The sequence below is a fragment of the Haliaeetus leucocephalus genome, unplaced genomic scaffold (genome assembly GCF_000737465.1).
Source record: "Haliaeetus leucocephalus isolate CR32 unplaced genomic scaffold, Haliaeetus_leucocephalus-4.0 Scaffold752, whole genome shotgun sequence".
Classification (NCBI taxonomy): domain Eukaryota; kingdom Metazoa; phylum Chordata; class Aves; order Accipitriformes; family Accipitridae; genus Haliaeetus; species Haliaeetus leucocephalus.
Window position 1 is genome coordinate 3,341,308 of NW_010973188.1, and position 17,065 is coordinate 3,358,372.

The following is a 17,065-nucleotide window of genomic DNA, read 5'->3' on the forward strand; positions in this document are numbered from 1 at the left end:
ACCAGCAAGCGCTCCAGCCACATTGCCCAAGTCGCAGAAGGCAAAGGCAGGGACTGGGAGAATGAGTAACCGCCCACTGTAGCAGGAGATCAGGTTTGAGACCATCTAAGGAACCTGAACGTCCACAAGTCCATGGGACCTGACAAGATGCATCTGCAGGTCCAGAAGGAACTGGCAGATGGAAGTGGCTAAGCCACTATCCATCATATTTGAGAAGTCATGGCAGTCTGGGGAAGTTCCCTCTGACTGGAAAAGGGGAAACATAACCCCCATTTTTAAAAAGGGAAAGAAGGAAGACCTGGGGAACTACAGGCCAGTCAGTCTCACCTCTGTGGCCAGCAAGTTCATGGAGCAGATCCTCCTGGAAACTATGCTAGGGCACATGGAAAATAAGGAGGTGATTGGTGACAGCCACCATGGTTTCACTAATGGCAAATCATGCCTGACAGATTTGGTCAGGGCAACCCCAAGCACAAATACAGGCTGGGCAGAGAATGGACTGAGAGCAGTCCTACAGAGAAGGACTTGGGGCTGTTGGTTGACGAGAAGCTCAACATGACCTGGTGATGTGCACTTGCAGCCCAGAAAGCCAGCCATATTCTGGGCTGCATCAAAAGAATAATGACCAGCAGGTTAAGGGAGGTGATTCTGCCCCTCTACTCTGCTCTTGTGAGACCCCATGTGGAGTACTGCAGCTCTGGGGCCCCCAATATAAGAAGGACATGGACCTGTTAGAGTGAGTCCAGAGGCAGGCCACAAGATTGCCAGAGGGCTGGAACACCTCTCCTGTGAGAGAGCTGAGAGATTTGGGGTTATTCAGCCTGGAGAAGAAAAGGATCTGGGGACACCTTATGGAAGCCTTACAGTACTTAAAGGGGGCCTACAAGAAAGATGGGGAGGGACTTTTTACAAGGGTATGTAGTGATAGGACAAGGGGTAATGGCTTTAAACAGAAAGAGGGTGGATTCAGATTAGATATTAGGAAGAGATTCTTCACTGTGAGAGTGGTGAAGACACTGGAACGGGTTACCCAGAGAAGTTGTGGATGCCTCATCCCTGGAAGTGTTCAAGGCCAGGCTGGATGGGGCTTTGAGCAACCTGGTCTAGTGGAAGGTGTCCCTGCCCATGGCAGGAGGGTTTGAACTAGGTGATCTTTAAGGTCCCTTCCAACCCAAACCATTCTATGATTCTATGAATATAAGACAATACTGTGTTAAAAAACAAAGTGTGCATGAAAATGCTTCTCAGGAAGGGGAAGGCTTTGCCTTGACTTGAGTCAGTGTGAAAGACTGAAAGTCACTGGGCCAAGAACATATGTCAACCCACTGTTCACTCCACTTCTTTGTCCTCAGACTGGATGTAGATGTGGCCTTGAATAGAAAACAAGTTTAAGACTTGGGGAATAAAGAAAATACAAAGCCACAGTACGTATTCCACTCATGAATTCCTGATTACAGTGGATGGGCTGAATGGTTAAAGGCCATAGCTGAAACCACAGACATGCAACTTCACATTTGACTTCAACTATATAGCCAAGCAAGTGTCTGGCCCTTCAAAAAGCTACAGTCTGAGAAATGGGCATATGAAAGGAAACAATCTTCTCTCCACTAATGATTTCCACTGCACTTTATGGGACAAGAAGGGGAAAAATAACTGAAAATTTTGGCAAGTGGGGAAAGAGGGGAGAGAAATATAATGTGTGCTACAAAACAAGCAAAAAGCCCCCCACCACAAAGAAAATACTTCCAAATGCTGGGTTGTTAGCTTATGCCATTGAATCGTCTCACTAGCCTTTTGCTGGCCTACTATTGCTGTCTCTCTATCACAAAGATAGATCTTGTAACATCCATGTGCCCCTGCACAGGAAACACTGGTCTGAGACTTGGGAACTAGTATTCATTTATTGTTCACCTCCTGCCCTTCTTCTGGCTTGGGCAAGATATTTCAGCAGTACTGCAGATTCCACCATTTTGCAGCTCAGATCAGAAAAGGGCTTTGAGAGGTATAAATGATGATTACTTGTATTGGGTTTGCATGGCAAGGTTGGGGTGGGGGGGGGAGCTACAGGAGTGGCTTCTGTGAGAAGCTGCTAGAAGCTTCCCCTGTGTCCGACAGAGCCAATGCCAGCCGGCTCCAAGAGGGACCCGCCGCTGGCAAAGGCCGAGCCAATAAGTGACAGTGGTAGCGCCTCTGGGATGACATATTTAAGAAGGGAAAAAAAGTTGCTGCGACACAGAAACTGCAGCCAGAGAGAGGAGGGAGAACACGTGAGAGAAACAACCCTGCAGACCTCCAGGTCAGTGAAGAAGGAGGGGGAGGAGGTGCTCCAGGCGCTGAAGCAGAGATTCCCCTGCAGCCCGTGGGGAAGACCATGGTGAGGCAGGCTGTCCCCCAGCCCAGGGAGGTCCACAGTGGAGCAGATATCCACCTGCAGCCCGCGGAAGTCCCCACGCCAGAGCAGGTGAGTGCCCGAAGGAGGCTGTGACCCCGTGGGAAGCCCGTGCTGGAGCAGGCTCCTGGCAGGACCTGCGGACCCGCGGAGAGAGCAGCCCATGCTGGAGCAGGTTTTCTGGCAGGACTTGTGAACCCACGGGGGACCCACGCTGGAGCAGCCTGTGCCTGAAGGACTGCACCCTGTGGAAGGGACCCATGTTGGAGCAGCCTGTGAAGAACTGCAGCCTGTGGGAAGGACTCATGTTGGAGAAGTCTGTGGAGGACTGCCTCCTGTGGGAGGGACCCCACGCTGGAGCAGGGGAAGAGTGTGAGGAGTCCTGCCTCTGAGGAGGAAGGAGCAGCAGAAACGATGTGTGATGAACTGACCGCAACCCCCATTCCCCATCCCCCTGTGCTGCTGGCGGGGGGGGAGGTAGAGAATCTGGGAGTGAAGCAGTGCCCAGGAAGAATGAGGGGTGGGGGGAAGGTGTTTTAAGATTTGGGTTTATTTCTCATTACCCTACTCTGATTGGATTGGTAATAAATTAAATTAATTTTCCCCAAGTCGAGTCTGTTTTGCCCGTGACGGTAATTGGTGAGTGATCTCTCCCTGCCCTTATCTCGACCCACAAGCCTTTCATTATATTTTCTCTCCCCTGTGTAGCTGAGGGGGGGCAGTGATAGAGCAGCTTTGGTGGGCACCTGGCATTCAGTCAGGGTCAACCCACCACAATACTGCATCAACATCATCATTTTTACTTTGACATACTAACACTTCTGAAACAAATCACACACAAAATATTGTGTGATAACTATCATTTGCTAAATGACACTACGTCATAGAAAAAGTATTTTTCTATTAGAAAATAAGGCTATTCATTAGCAGCCAGCTTATGATCCTCAAATCTCAAGCTGCTTTTTGCTCTTCTGTGCCATTTCTAACACCCATGTAGCACATAATTTCTGAAAGCCAGGAAAAGAAAAAAAAACTTAGGTGCAAACCACAAGGACTTTTTACTATAGCTTATATCTAGCAATGGACACTGTGAATTTATACAAGTATTCCCATTGCACTGAACAGCAGGACAGCTTTTTGCTTGAAAGACATGGTTGATCCGCATAGTAAGCTGACCATTGCAGACCCTGAAATATGTTTTCAAAATTTACCAGTGTTATCACTGTATGGTAGCTAATGCCACCTGACATTTGAAACATGATTAATCTGAGACACAAAGAACAAGATGATCTTCCAGGATAAAAGAACAATGTAGCAATTAATGAAACATTGCTGAAATTCTGAACTGGACACTAACGTTCACTCTGAGGTAACTGAAAATGCTATCCATGTATAATGCAAATCTTTTAGCATTTTAGCCAGGCTATGTAAGGAAGGAAAAAAAGTCCCATCAACTCACCACTTCATTATTTCATTATCACAATGATTCATGCAGTATTATTTTTAAGTAATTGTGAACTAACTTACCATATTCCAAGGATTACAGCAAGCTCTTCGGCACACAAATCAGGCACCTTGTACTGATCAGCATCTGCTAATTTCATCTCATTAAGCAGTGTATCATCATTTAAATCATAATTCTGTTGGAGGAGAAAAAAATATTTTAAAATAGATAGAAACAGTTGCAGAGAAATTTATGCCTTCAAAGTATGAAAAGATATAGACTTGCTTGAAAAAGGATAATACAAACGACACAATGGAAAGCAATTTACCATGATTATGATAGAATAACTGACTAAGCCAGCAGAAGGAATCATCATCCAAACTACTTTTGCTACGAGTATACTGGTTGTCATGCAGGAGGAAGAGCAATCAGAGCAACTTTAAGGTTACCTGAATATTGATTTTCTACTTAAATAAGGGCTGAAGGGGATTTTCCTTCTAAAATTGTTGCTCATAGTATTATCAACAATTTCCTCCTCTATTTCATATATAATACATACAGACAAGCTAAACCAGATTAGTTTTAAATGCCTTCCTAACATGCAGGTTTTCAGGCTAGTGACCATGGACCTCTAGGAATGTATGGATTTCTTTTTAAGTATCAGCAAAGTGCAACTAAGGAAAGATGCCTTCTGCCAGTACAGTTAAATTCCTTATACAGGGAACTGGTCCTCCTCTTTTTTCCTTGTTTTTTTTTCTTTTCTTTTTTTTTTTTTTTTAAAGGAGTTGTACAAATTAATGAAACATAGATTGAAAAAAAACCCACTGAGGCAGCACCTCCAGGTACTTCGTCCTGGTATTGTGGTTTAACTCCAGCCAGCAGCTAAGCACCACGGAGCCACTTGCTCACTTCCCCCCTACCCAGTGGGATGAGGGAAGAGAATCAGGGGAAAAAAAGTAAAACCCATGGGTTGAGATAAGAACAGTTTAGTAGAACAGAAAGGAAGAAACTAAAAATGATAAGAATAACAATAATAAAATGACAATAATAATAATAAAAGCATTAGAATATACAATACAAGTGATTCCCAAAGCAAACGCTCACCACCCGCTGACTGATACCCAGTTAGTTCCCGAGCAGCGATCCACCTCCCCAGGCCAACTCCCCCCAGTTTATATACTAGACATGACATCAACATGGTATGGACTATATCCCTTTGGCCAGTTTGGGTTAGCTATCCTGGCCTTGTCCCCTCCCAAATTCTTGTGACCTTCCAGCCTTCTTGCTGGCTGGGCATGAGAAGCTGAAAAATCCTTACTTAGTCTAAACATTACTTAGCAACAACTGAAAACATCAGCATGTTACCAACATTATTCTCATACTAAATCCAAGACATAACACTATACCAGCTACTAGAAAGAAAATTAACTCTATCCCAGCTGAAATGAGGACACCTGGTAAAGGCAAGAAGGGGTATTCTGAAAGGTTTGCTGCTGGAGAAGTACTTGTGACTTTCCATCAAATTTCCTCTGGAACGTATTGTTTAAGGAGTATTCAGTTTAACTTTTACAAACAAGCATGCTACCTGAAGTTCATTGTCTGTCATTTAACTTAAAGAAGAAAGTCATATAATCTGTGGCTGAAAAGTATAAATTACTATGTTTATAGAATTTGCATTTGTTTGCAAACAACAAAAGATTCCTTTGGCTGCAAGCAAGGAGGAGGTAGCTGTAATACTATTTCTCCTTCCCTTGAAAAAAACCCAAAACTAACAAAAAAACCAGTCCTTAAAACTAATTCTTGTACTACTGGGTTTTAACTACCAGTAGTATTTTTTATAATCTATTAAAAACAGAAAATGGATTTATATTAACAGTTTTTGAACTTCCTATTTGTTTCTCTTCTATGTCCTAGTAATAGCTGTTTCCAATGAATATAATATCTTCCATTGGCAAGGTCAACATGAGGGTCCACAGAAGAACAAAAAGTGAACAGGAATGCTTTGAAGTGGGTTATCTTCATTCATTGACAGTATTTTATCACTATATAAATGAAACTAAACTGTGATTTGACAGCAAATGTGAAGAAAATAAGTTTATTTTATTTAAGGGGATAATGAAGATATTCCCACTCTTGAAGGCATATTTAATACCATCATTTTCTTCTCTTACTACATTAGCATATATAAGGATTATCTACCACTTCCAGATGAAAATTATTTTAGAACACAGCACTATGCTAGTATAATGATACCACTTCATTAGATGTAACATAAATTACAATTTAATTTATAAGGCAATTAGTTAAAAATTTCCAGCTTCTGGTCTACATAATCTTTAAAATCTAGTCTGTATAAACAATACTGATTGCTTTAACTTCACTATGAATATTGATCAACTGAACTGCACTGCAAGTGTACGCTAGAGTTTTAAAAGAAATTCCTCATTCCCTCAAAACAAAAACAGCTCTGAATTTTTTAAAACTAATCAAACTATTTTAAAAAACTACTTCATATCAAGAGTCCTTATGCATCACCTCAAGCCTGAGATGACAGGTCACAGAAACTGACCTGTGAGCAAAGCTTTGAATTTACAATCTCAAATATTTATTTTGAAATGCAAATAGTTTTCCTTCTAGTGCCATTTGAGAGAACAGATAACATAATTGCTCAGCACCAGAGGGAAGCAGGAAGTGCTTGACAAGAAATCAGCCCAGGTACCAGTCCAACAATTGGTCACATTGCTGTACGGGTTGTATTTTTAATGGAATTAAATTACTGACTGCTTAATTGCAAAATAACATGTTCAATCTTCTTACTGAACAATAATAGGGGGAAAACTTTAAGACCATACAAATAAGCACTCCAAAGAAGATGAAAATTAGGCGTGACCAGTCTCAACTTGACCTTTATACATACTGGCAGAGTATAGTTCTCTTAAGAAATCTTCCACTCATCCAGAACAATTCCTATCTTTAGACAAATAGAGTATTTTCCTTTATCTGTGGATGGCAGATGTAAAATCAGAACACTTGAGAGGTGTGATCGCAGCATGATCACAGGCCTTTTAGCTTTCTATACGTATACATTAATTCTGTGGAGATTCTCAGCACCTCTCAAGACTTAGCTTCTATGCATTTGCCATGAATAGTCTTTTAAAAGTATACAAGATACACCAAGCACCTGTCCTAAACTTAGACAGAGATGCAATGATGTTGTTGGTAGTTTTTGGCAGATGAAGAATAGCATTAATTCCAATTTTAGCTAAAAGAACTTCAAAATACACCCAAGTCTGTCAAATTTGAGACCAGACCTGGCAAAAGAAACACTAGGACTCAATATTAAGTTAAGACTGACAAATTACATGAATAAGTTGTATTTTGGTACTACATTATCAATAAAGACATGCTAGAAAAAGGGGAAAAACCCCAAACCTTTAACTGGTAATTCAACACAAACATGAACTGGAGAGTCTACTTAGTCAAGCCTGGTCTAATATCTGTGACAGAACACTCACACATGATGTTAATAAAATATCTGAACTTCAAATACCCCAGGTCTTCCTCAAAGCGGCACATGGTTCTATTAATACTATTTTCTAGAACATCTGACGCGCACAAAATGCAGAAATAAAAGGTTCTGATTTTTAATTTTTTTTTTCCCCAGAAGTGGACTGTTGGAACAGAATGGCTAACTTTCCTTAATAGGCAGCCCGAGTAACGTATGACAGATTTATGCGACACAGTTGCTCAGACTTGCACAAAATTCAACACCCTCCCTATAGCCAAACCCTCTCAAGTCCTTTCTAGCATCACATTTTTACTTTTCAGTAAGAGCAGACCTGCTTACTTTCTCTGGCATTATTTTCAAGATACATTCAGTAAAATTTTAGTAGGAAACTGTGGCTAACATAAGCATGACTAATTTTTAAAGGTTCCAAACACGCCAATTTTCTTTCTCAAACTCTCTGCTAAACTTATTTCAGTATCTTTGGGTCTGTTCACTAAAAGGGCATATGCATACAGTATTTTATTGGCAAGGATAACATATCTCATTCCAGGTTACACCTAGAGCCTAAAACAGTGTTCCCTTTTTTACTGAGATGATGTCATTATTTTATTCCAAACTAAAGTACTTATCAGATATAGACTACAAAGGCAAATTCTTCAGAAAGTTGCAAATAACTGGAAAAAATAGTCAAACAATATCCCAGTTACGGACTCTCTGAGAACAATGCATCCTCTAATTTAGTTCTAGGTAAGTTGTACTTGAAGTCTACAACTAAGCCTGACACTCACCAAGTGGCCTCCCCTGAGCTCTCACTATCCTTAAATGGGTTGCTATACATCGTTCTAAGTTGTGACATGTATGCAGTCAATCTCTTTTCATCAAATCAAATACAACACTAATGACATAGTAATGGACAAACAAAAAAAGCTAGGATAGTCTCCTAAGATATTTGTGGTTCAATTTAGAAATAGAGAAGTATTGTCAAATTCTTTTACTTAAGATCCCTGCTTCACCTGGAAGTCTATCAAGGCATAACCTTTATTGATAAAAGCTCTCCAACTTGAAGGATAAATCTTGGACCATAATGCCTCAATTTATCTCTGGCTTCTTTAGGAAGTTGAAATAACTTTAAATCCCAACCAGAACTTCTCCTCATGAAGGCAAAATGCCATCCTGAAACAATTCAGTGGTTGTTGAACAAATTGAATTCATCATGCACACCCTTAGGACCAGTAGGGCCAAGTCACATAATTCATGTCAGTAGGAATACCTAGACCAATTTCCTATCTTCACACTGTTACTAAACATGTTTGTGCATTTCTCTGATGCCTTGCAGAATATTTTGAAATCTGTCTCACCTGTTCTCCTAACTTCATCATTCTTAGGCACTAGAAATTAATACATAAACTGTAGATCACATTTGCAAACAGCTTTTACTTGAGTAGCCACATCTGTCTTGCAGACAGTCATATGTTGTTTTACCCCATGTTCTTTACTATTAGGCAAACAACTGCCCCACATCTTTTCCAAAATCTTTCAGAAATCATAATTAAGTTTCTCCTAGGCACCACATGCTTTTCCCTTGCAGACACCCAAGAAAAGGTTCAGAACATTTTCATTTCAAGAAATTAAACCAGTTTTTGTCAAATACATACCATTGTTAAGTTTTCTAGAGGTGTTGGAGCTGGACTTAGTTCATTGTGAGGAAGGAGGAATTCATCTGTTCTTTGGACATCCAAAATAAGCTGTGCAACATATTTTTCCTGAAATCGTGTTCTCTTCCCCAAAGCACCTATAGAAAATTAATATAAGTTTATATTAATGAACACTAAAACCCAGTATTCCATCATATACTAGAAAGTTACTCACAAAAAAAGCAAAATAGAAAGAGAAACACACTGAGAATTAACCTACGAAATTTAGCAGTCATTTCACTCTGCTCGATCTGTTTGCAGCAAACTATATGCATTCTTACTGCTAGCTATGACATGCAAAAGAAATATACATTACAAACATACAAACACAGCCAGATAGGTCTTGCAAAGCCACTTTTCAGTAAATTCCCCATAACCCACCATATTGTCTCTTGAAAACTCACAGTCATCAAGTTTCATCAGTTCCCTACTTATTCCCTAGCAATAAACCACAAACAACTGTTCGATTTGCCTGCTAAAAGTTAATGACAACATAGAGACATTTAGGCAAATGAAAAACCTGTAATATCTTACAGGCCATCATTTTAAATATTTCAGATCTTCATTTGAAGACTTAGGTCTATGAAGAGGGATCACAGACATGACATTACCATAATACAACACATAAGATACTGTAAAAGTAACATGGGAGAGCGTGAAACAGCAAACCAATAAAGGCTGACCACTGAATTAATCAATATTCAGAACGCACAATGTGAAATTCCTGTGTTGTTTCTTCAGTTCTTTATTTGACCCTCAGACAACTTTTACTAGTTATCAATGTGGCAATTGACATTTATACCAAATTGAAAAGAAAAACATGTCTGTTCTTCCTCAAACAGGCTTCCTCAACCTGTTTGCAAGCTGCAATCAGAAATCATAGAACAATTTCAGGACAGTAACTTCAAATAACACAATCCTAACCAGAGTCAAAATGGAGCTAAAAATTACTCTATAAAATTTGGAGGTTTGCTTACTTAGTATTAGTATGATACAATGCTCAGATAATGTGAAATGTGAAAGTCAAATAACAGAAACAGAGGACTGAATGCTGATCCACTGCTGCTTTTGCAGAACCAGTTAAGATTAAGTTGTTAATTTCATTATCATTTTGAACATTTTGCAGGGCATAAAAATCTTTGAGGTAAAGATGACTGGCTGCTCATGTGACAAAGGTGTGAGGATGAGGCCACTGTCAGTAATAATCACCTGGCACAGGCACTGAAATAGCACTCACTCCCTTTTCTTCCTGGAGGTGGAAAAAGAGCAGTAGGGAAACCAGATATTAAACTGATTTCTCCTTTCCTCCAATCATCCCTTTTAATGGGAAAGGCCTGTGTTAAGAGTTTATGAAAAAAATAAAAAGGTTCTAAAAATACCACCTTAAAATCACAAGGCACACTGCAGAGAAGAGAGACATGCAGAGAGAAATACTGGATAATGATTCATACCAATTTTACACAGTAGCACTCAATTTCCAATTTTAATAATGCTTGAAAACCATTATGCTGTAATTCACTTCCTATTATGCCTTACTGCTTAAACAGCTGAATAAAACATTTGCAAAGCTATGCTGGTTACTGAGAAATTTACTTGCTACCACCCAGAAACTGATTTTTTTATGCTCTGAGATGCACACACCCCCTACCCCATTTTTTAAAGCAAAGAATTCCTTGCTATTACAGGGACAAAACATAATCATTTTTATTTGGAAAATATATATCATATGTGTTTAAGCTGGGGGAACAGTTTGCTTGCTTTATACCACCATAAATCCTCAGAAAAAGAGATGGAATCTACACAGAGACTTTACTTTCTGTTCCATATTAGAAGTTCCCAGGGATGCATTACTGGGCATGAAAACAATAAGCAGACAATATGCAGATCTCAGAGTTCAGCATTATTAATCTTCTAAGTTTATTTTGGATTACTAACCTTCATTTTAGTAAATTTATATGTAAGAAGGACCACAGTCTTCTCTTTTACTGGAAATTGTTTTGTGGAGTTATTGATGGTTGTGACTCATTGTGAGGGATATAAGGATGCTTTTTAATAAATGATGAATACAGCACAGACCTGGATTAATGGGACTTAAAAAAGGATACAACCCAAAACAAGTATGATTTATTCACACATTTCTAAAATAAGTTTGGAAAATATTGGTTCTAAATTCTCTCTTTAAGAACAGCGTAAGTTTCCATGCTGTCATAAAATGTTCAACTAGTAAGGATTACAACCATTAAGGAATAAAAACCTATTAAAATCCATTCCTAAAAAGGAAATCCCTTCCAAAAGCCTTAAAAATGTCTTTGCTAGAGGTTGAATTTTTACACTAAAGCAAAGTCTTTTTTGATGATGTAACATTCCTTCCATTTAGCCAAAACATGCATGTCAAATGAATTTGTCTAGAATGCCAATAATTCCCACACATTCAGTTTAGTTCATTTGCCTTCAGGTTAGACATCCTTCATAACTATTCTAATAGATTTATGGAGATAAACCACAGAACTTTTAGGAGTTTCACAACATTTTTCCAAGAGACTATATCATCAGAGTCTCCCTCTGGGACTAGCATAACCTCTTGGTAAAGAAATAAAAAAAAAAAACCAAAAAAACCCCATAAAATTCCCCTGCATCCAAACTTTTTTTTTTTTCCCCTCCAAACAGCAGGTTTTTTCCTAGGTTAGATTTAAGGAAATTATTAATCCAAAATCTAAAGGTCTCCTTTAAAGGGAAAAAACTTCCAATACATAGCTGTAAATTTAGTAATATCTGTGAGTAGCCACCTGCCGTTTTGATTTTACTTGTTCTTAGTTAATTAAATTTTTATAGCTTGAGCATCATCACAGGCACTGATGCTTTTAATAATAAACAAGAAAAATTTACATTAATTTTAAACAAAACCACCCTATAATATCAAGTTTGCAGTACATGCCACACATGGAACTTGTCACAAATACAGTATATGTTGTGCATTGGAAAAAAGGGTAGGATCAACTGAAACACATGGAACTCTTTAAACAAATATATGGAAATTTCTCCTATGTTTTAAGCAGATACCACTGAATATGATCAATTCATAGTTGTGCAAAAACATTATGCCACAAGATTTTCATTACAGATTTTTCAAAGTAAACCTTTAAAACCTTTGAAAAAGTGAGCATGGAGTTCCACAAAAGTTGTTTGTGGTTTGTTTTTTTGGGGAGTTTTTTGTTGGTTTTTTTTAAAATATTAAACTGACTCAGGATATAAGCAGGGGTAGGTGCAGCTCCAATATAAATATAAAGGAACAGCTAGCCTTGTGACATACAGTGGTATAATAGGATAGGAAAAGAGGCTGCAAGTTTCAGTTCCTTACTCCTTTCCACTAATAAGTCTATAGAAAACACCTACATAAAGGTTTTTGCATTTCTACTCAGGCACAACCGCAAGTTCTTACACAGAAGAAGTGTGCATTTTATGTAATTTTGATTACCTAGCAGGACCAGCTAGACCAGTCCCATACATGTAATTTTAAATGAAGTTACAAGTGCAGCAATCTGACCTTCCTGACTCCAAAGAATAGGTTCTGAAAGGATAATTATAAAGTCTCCATAGTGATTGAAGCTTTGATATTTCTGTTCATCAGAAATTTGACTTTTCTACTTATTTCCTACGATGATAACAGTCCTGGAAGTGACTTTTAAATGCTATTTACATGGAGTAGATCTAGGCATAAAAGGTGAAAAACTGCATCAAATCATCATGCAGACTTCTTTATAAGTGCCTCCAAATAAACAAAAATATTCATCATGACACCAACTAGTTTCAGAAGTCCTGTAACACAGACAACTAGACCTAGAATTTTATATGAAACACGAGAAGGAAGGATCATAATACTACACCTGCTCAGACCCGCATATTAGGGATGATACTATAACCAGATGGTATATTTCTCTTCCCTTTTCTAAGCAATGCTAATTCTTAGAAGACAAGTAAGTCCGACCAGTTAAAAGTAAAGATCGTTCAAAATATAGTTCTTTTACTTCGGTACATAAAAAACCCCCAACAAATCGTAGGGTAGCTTGGTCCAACCAACCATCCTCATAGACTGTACAAGCAAAACTTACCTGTCAGATTAATCTGCAGTTTTGTTATGTCTTTAGCTGCACTGAAACATTGTTTAGCTTTTTTATACTCATAGTAATACAAAAATGTATAGGCAGACTCAAGATGGAACTGAACTGCTAAGTGCCAGCCTTCACCACCTGTGAACAAAGTTTCTGCTTCTGTCACTGCAAATTAAGAAAAAGAAAAGCTATCAGGATGCAGTCCAGGAGAATGACATTTTTAAAATACATTTAAAACACCAGGAGAGAAAGAGTTATGCTTAAAGCAAACCTGTTGTTCTTCACATCTCCACACATGTAAAATCCACAGTCAGTGTATAAAAGATATGCACTACTTAAAGTATTTTTCAAGTTTTGTATCAAAGGATTACTACTAGAACAAAGAAAAGTTTATGTTTTTTCTTATATTTTACAGCAAAGCTAAATTGGGATATATTATTCTTGCAGGAATTAAACAACTGTCTTGGACCTGCTAAAGAACATAGGAACTCAGAATACAGGATACTGAGGTAATATCCTCAAGTAGCAGGTTTCAAATGAGAAAAAGCTTCACCAGCAGACTGAGCACTGAATGGGGACTTAGGATTCTTTAGCGGTTTTTGTTTGTTTGTGGGTGGGTTTTTTCTTTTTTTTTTTTTTTTAAATAATTACTGATTCGCTGAGTGATAATGATCATGCTCTTCATCTGAACAGGAGAAAATACCTTTGTAAATAAAACTGAAATCTTTAGGAAAGAAGACTTGATACTTTTTCATCCAGCATAGAAGCATTTGTATTTCTTATATTTAAATTCTACCTATAAAAATACAGTAAATGACAAAAGAATATTCTTGCATAGTAAAATACAGACCATTAAGTTGAAATCAATCCCTGTGAATTATTTTTAGATGTAAACTTTTTTTGCTTTGGGCTTTATTTTACCAGAAGGTATTTACATAATAGAATTCTTTCAAAACTCACAGCATCACAGTACCTAAAAAGACCAGTACCCAAGATTAACACAGATGCTATGTTACTTAACGGATGCTTAATTTTTCAAACACGCTCTATTAAGATCAGTAAAAAGTCTTACTATATGAAAAACTAGTATCATCAAGGATTTTTTAAACATTTTTCTATGACTTCTGAATTTAGACATTGGCAGTCAACTCTAGCCTGAACATATTTATTGTTTAAACCTCCTAGGTGTTTTGGGGTTTTTTTAAGTACTTGTTAATCCTCAAAATCTTTCAATTAGTAGAGAGAGCTGCTAAGTCTGAACATATTTTTACACAGCAAGTATAACATTCTTTTTTAATTCAGAAAATAAGAATTTGCATGGTTAAAGCCTGGTTAGTAACTTAACTTTTTTCAAAGTCTGAATTTAGATATTTTGTTTAAAGAAAGCAAACTGGTAATTTAAAAATATTACTCCAATGGTTTTCAATTGAAGTAGGATAGAAAATGCACCAGATTACATCTTAATCTTTAAAAAAACAAACCCTGAAGAGACTACAACTATTTAAAAACAAAGTCTGTTCAATTTAATCACTGCTTTTAACACAAAGCCGATTTCAAACGTATCACTTCAAAACTGAGAAAGTTAGCTAAAAGTTAACCTCACGTTTAAGTAATGTCCACTCTTCATTAAGAAACAATCTGAGGCTTGAATGCTTTTGTCCATATTTATCATTAAACACATTCTCTTTTTAAAAAAAGAAAGAGAATAATGCCCACAGGACAATAAAAAACCTGTCTATCTAGCAAAAGCTTTTTTTAAAAAAAAACCAACTCTTTTTACAAAGAACAATTTCAGTAAATGATTTGGGACATTTGCCATCTTTACCTGCTTTTCATACTCTATACATATACAGTGCCACTCTGATGGTTTCCCAAAGGACAAAAATAGTATTTACACAAGAAAAAAATATAATTATTTTTTTCTATGAGGTATTATTAAAAGCACTCAAAAATTCACTAAGAATTTTATACAAATGCAAACAGATTTGCATTGACTCTTTAGCATGGCTTGAGCCACTAAATCCTGAAAGGGCCATTGTCAGTGCAACAAAGCTTATGAGATACTGAATGTGCAGGTACACATGTAGAAACCGCAAAAAACGCAACTTTCCAACTGAATGATTCTGATTCAATTACAAAGAAAAATCCAAGTTATAGTCTATAATCATACGTTACTTCTTGATTTTTCCATACCTAACAAGTTTCAATTATCTGAATATAAAATTACTTGTGCTAGAACCCTATATATACTGCTATAATGAACTAAATTGATACATCAAGAAATTATCTCACCACTACCTATCTAAATATCATTTACTTACAGTGCTAATCACAAAATTTGGGAAGTTTAGGCATTTGAGACTTCAAGGACCTTTGTGGAAAGCTTCACATCATTACTAGTATTGATTTAGCTGCACAGAAGCACCCATGTCCCAGACTTCCTTAAGACATCCTTCTGGCATCCCATACCATGTTTGGCACAGGACCAAATGGATGGGAAACGGCCCTGAGCCCTGTTGGTTTTGCACAACAGCTGCTTCAGAACAGCAGGAAATCACTGCAGCTGTCTTCTGTTCAGGTAATGATGTTAACCTTACACTTGAGAACAATATATTTTAAATAGAAAAGATCATTTCTCTTGAATTTGAATATCTTTTTCTCTAGTAATTAAGACAAAGTTTTCTAGTCAAGTTGATACAGAAAAAGCAAGTGGGTTTTTCAACCCCTAATCAAAGACTATTTAAAAGGTTTATTAAGTATTTATTTTATGGAATATGAGGGTACTTGTTTGAAATACCAGATGGCTTTAATTAGAAAGTAAATAAACTGTTAGAGGCAGCAGGCAGCAAAACCTGCCTGGAAAAACTCACTACAGATTCAAGTGTACTTTACATCACCCTCTCTGAAAACCATATCCAGGAGGAGTTTCAAAACAGGTCACTGAAAACAGACATCTTAGTACTTATATAGTATCTGTGGCTATGCAGCAGCATCCTCTACACAGATCAGGGCTGTACAAACTACTGTATGTCTACCCAGTATCATCTAGTAAATGAATTTTAATTAATTTTATGATTATGTCTCTTTCAGTTTTGTTCCAAGTTTTTAGGTATTTCCAAGAAGAAAAAGTAAGAGTCACATAAATGTGCTACAAATTTCTCTATTACAAATTTTACCTACTTAACAGAACCCAAGTGTTTTCATGTGCTCTGCATTCTCTAAAGTTAACATAATGAAACTATTCTGTCAAACAAGAATTGCAGTACTCAAATAGAACTGCAAAACCACTGGCATCCAAATATCTTTGATGCTGGGCATCTATGGAACATATACTCAGAACAACAAAAAAATTACCTAGAAATGAGAAGATGACTATTTACAGTTTCTAAGCTTTTTAAAAAAAATATTACAAACATATCTCCTTAACCTTCCTTATCAGAATGAAATACACTAGCACCACTTATTTCATAATACAAAATGTATAGATATTTTTAGGCAAATATTTAGAAAATATACAATCTAGAAGTACTGTACAATGTAACACGCAAATATTCAAAGCCTTACTATACTAAAACTAAGCAACAACAATTTTGTCTCAAAAAGCTTACCCCTAACCGTCAAACTAAGCAAAATGCCCTCTCTGGAACAGTTAACCACCTCTCTGCAACTCTGTTTTTAAAGTGGCTAGGAGAAGTAGGTGAGAGATCAGCTTTTACAACATATCCTGGAAGTCACATTTTAAGGAATTTTTATTTTCAATACAAGCATTTAAAAAGGCTAAACTTTTAAAACTAAACCCACTACACTGACAACACACATTTTTAAAGTAAAACTCAGTTTGCTATAATTTAATTTGGAAATTAAAAATGCAACTTAGATTTCATTTTTCACACCTGTTAAAGTCCAACCCCCATTCCCAGT

General features: G+C 37.4%; 1 protein-coding gene across 1 annotated transcript in view; it reads right to left on the reverse strand.

Annotated features, from left to right (window-relative positions):
* The window catches only part of TTC27 (tetratricopeptide repeat domain 27), a 142,130-nt gene that overhangs the window by 103,542 nt on the left and 21,523 nt on the right, over positions 1-17,065 (reverse strand). Inside the window, exons 6-8 of the mRNA XM_010581214.1 lie at positions 13,145-13,309; positions 8,997-9,133; positions 3,917-4,029 (exon numbers count right to left, since the gene is read on the reverse strand). Coding sequence (XP_010579516.1) covers positions 3,917-4,029; positions 8,997-9,133; positions 13,145-13,309 — 415 coding nt within the window. The remainder of the gene's footprint in view (positions 1-3,916; positions 4,030-8,996; positions 9,134-13,144; positions 13,310-17,065) is intronic.